The sequence below is a fragment of the Octopus bimaculoides genome, unplaced genomic scaffold (assembly GCF_001194135.2).
Source record: "Octopus bimaculoides isolate UCB-OBI-ISO-001 unplaced genomic scaffold, ASM119413v2 Scaffold_225998, whole genome shotgun sequence".
NCBI lineage: Eukaryota > Metazoa > Mollusca > Cephalopoda > Octopoda > Octopodidae > Octopus > Octopus bimaculoides.
Genome location: NW_026433106.1, coordinates 31,207 through 32,326, shown reverse-complemented (window position 1 = coordinate 32,326; position 1,120 = coordinate 31,207). Strand labels below are relative to the sequence as shown.

Below are 1,120 nucleotides of genomic sequence, written 5' to 3'. Positions count from 1 at the left end.
TGTATGGTATAGTATAGGCAGTGGTTGTGTATGTGTATAGGCAGTAGTAGGCTGTAGTAGACGGGGTCATGAATGTGGTGGTGTGTGGATTATAGTGGTGGTGGTAGTGTGTGGATTATAGTGGTGGTGGTAGTGTTAATATATTATAGGCTAGATAATGGTGTGAGTAGCATAGGTTGTAGTAGAGATGGTAGTGGTGGTGTGTCTGTGGAGTATAGGCTGTAATAGACAAGTGATAGTGGTGGTTGTAGCGGTGAGTAGTATAGGCTGTGGTAGAGAGGATGGTGATGGTGGTGGTTTATAAGATACGCTGTAGTACATGATGTCATCATGTGTTTACAGTATAGGCTCTAGTAGACAGGACGGTGGTGTGTAGTTTAGATTTTAGTAGATAGAATGGTTATGGTGATAGCGGTGAATATGTTGTATAGGCTCTAGTAGATGGAGCGGTATGTGCATAGCAGTGGTGATGGGGTGAAGCGGTTGTATTGTAGTAATTGTAGTGGTGTTGGTGGTGTGTGAGTGTTGTGGTTGTAGCGCAGAAGAATAACAGTTAAGTGTCGCTTACCTGGAGTGCCTGGTCCACCGAGGAATTTGTGTGGACTCAGAAATACAGCATCTTTTGTACTGGAGGTAGAAAAATAGAGAGTGAGTGAGGGAGTGAGTGTGAGTGAGAGATTGAATGTGAGTGAGGGAGGGAGATTGAGTGTGAGCTAGGGAAAGAGTTTGAGTGTGAGTGACAGATAGATTGAGTGTGAGTGAGAGAGACTGAGTATAAGTGAGTGAAAGAGATTGGAATCAAACGGACTTATGATCCTGGAATCAAACAGACAATATTAAACTGATTTTTAGAACGAGGCGAAGAGTTAGGGGCTTGCTTCGCCTTTGCCACGGGTTGGCCTGGTATAGCAGTACTTCCAGGATTCAGCCCATCTCCCAACCGGGAGATATAAATAAATCATTATTATTATTATTATTATCATCATATATATATAAGAAGAACATTGATACTTACGCATCAGGGGCTGGATTCATATCGATCTTCAAGTAAGGACCTAGATAAATGAATAAATAAATAATGATAATACTGGTTTTCTAATTTTGGCACGGGGTCAGTAGT

The 1,120-nt window shown here is 41.9% G+C and overlaps 1 protein-coding gene and 1 pseudogene across 1 annotated transcript in view; one reads left to right on the top strand and one right to left on the bottom strand.

Annotated features, from left to right (window-relative positions):
• Positions 1-419: 419 nt before the first annotated feature.
• LOC106882655 (probable cysteine desulfurase) overlaps positions 420-1,120 on the bottom strand; it is a 9,017-nt gene continuing 8,316 nt past the window's right edge. Inside the window, exons 9-10 of the mRNA XM_014933406.2 lie at positions 1,016-1,055; positions 420-627 (exon numbers count right to left, since the gene is read on the bottom strand). Coding sequence (XP_014788892.1) covers positions 435-627; positions 1,016-1,055 — 233 coding nt within the window. The 3' untranslated portion in view covers positions 420-434. The remainder of the gene's footprint in view (positions 628-1,015; positions 1,056-1,120) is intronic.
• On the top strand, positions 792-938 carry LOC128251567 (U2 spliceosomal RNA; annotated as a pseudogene).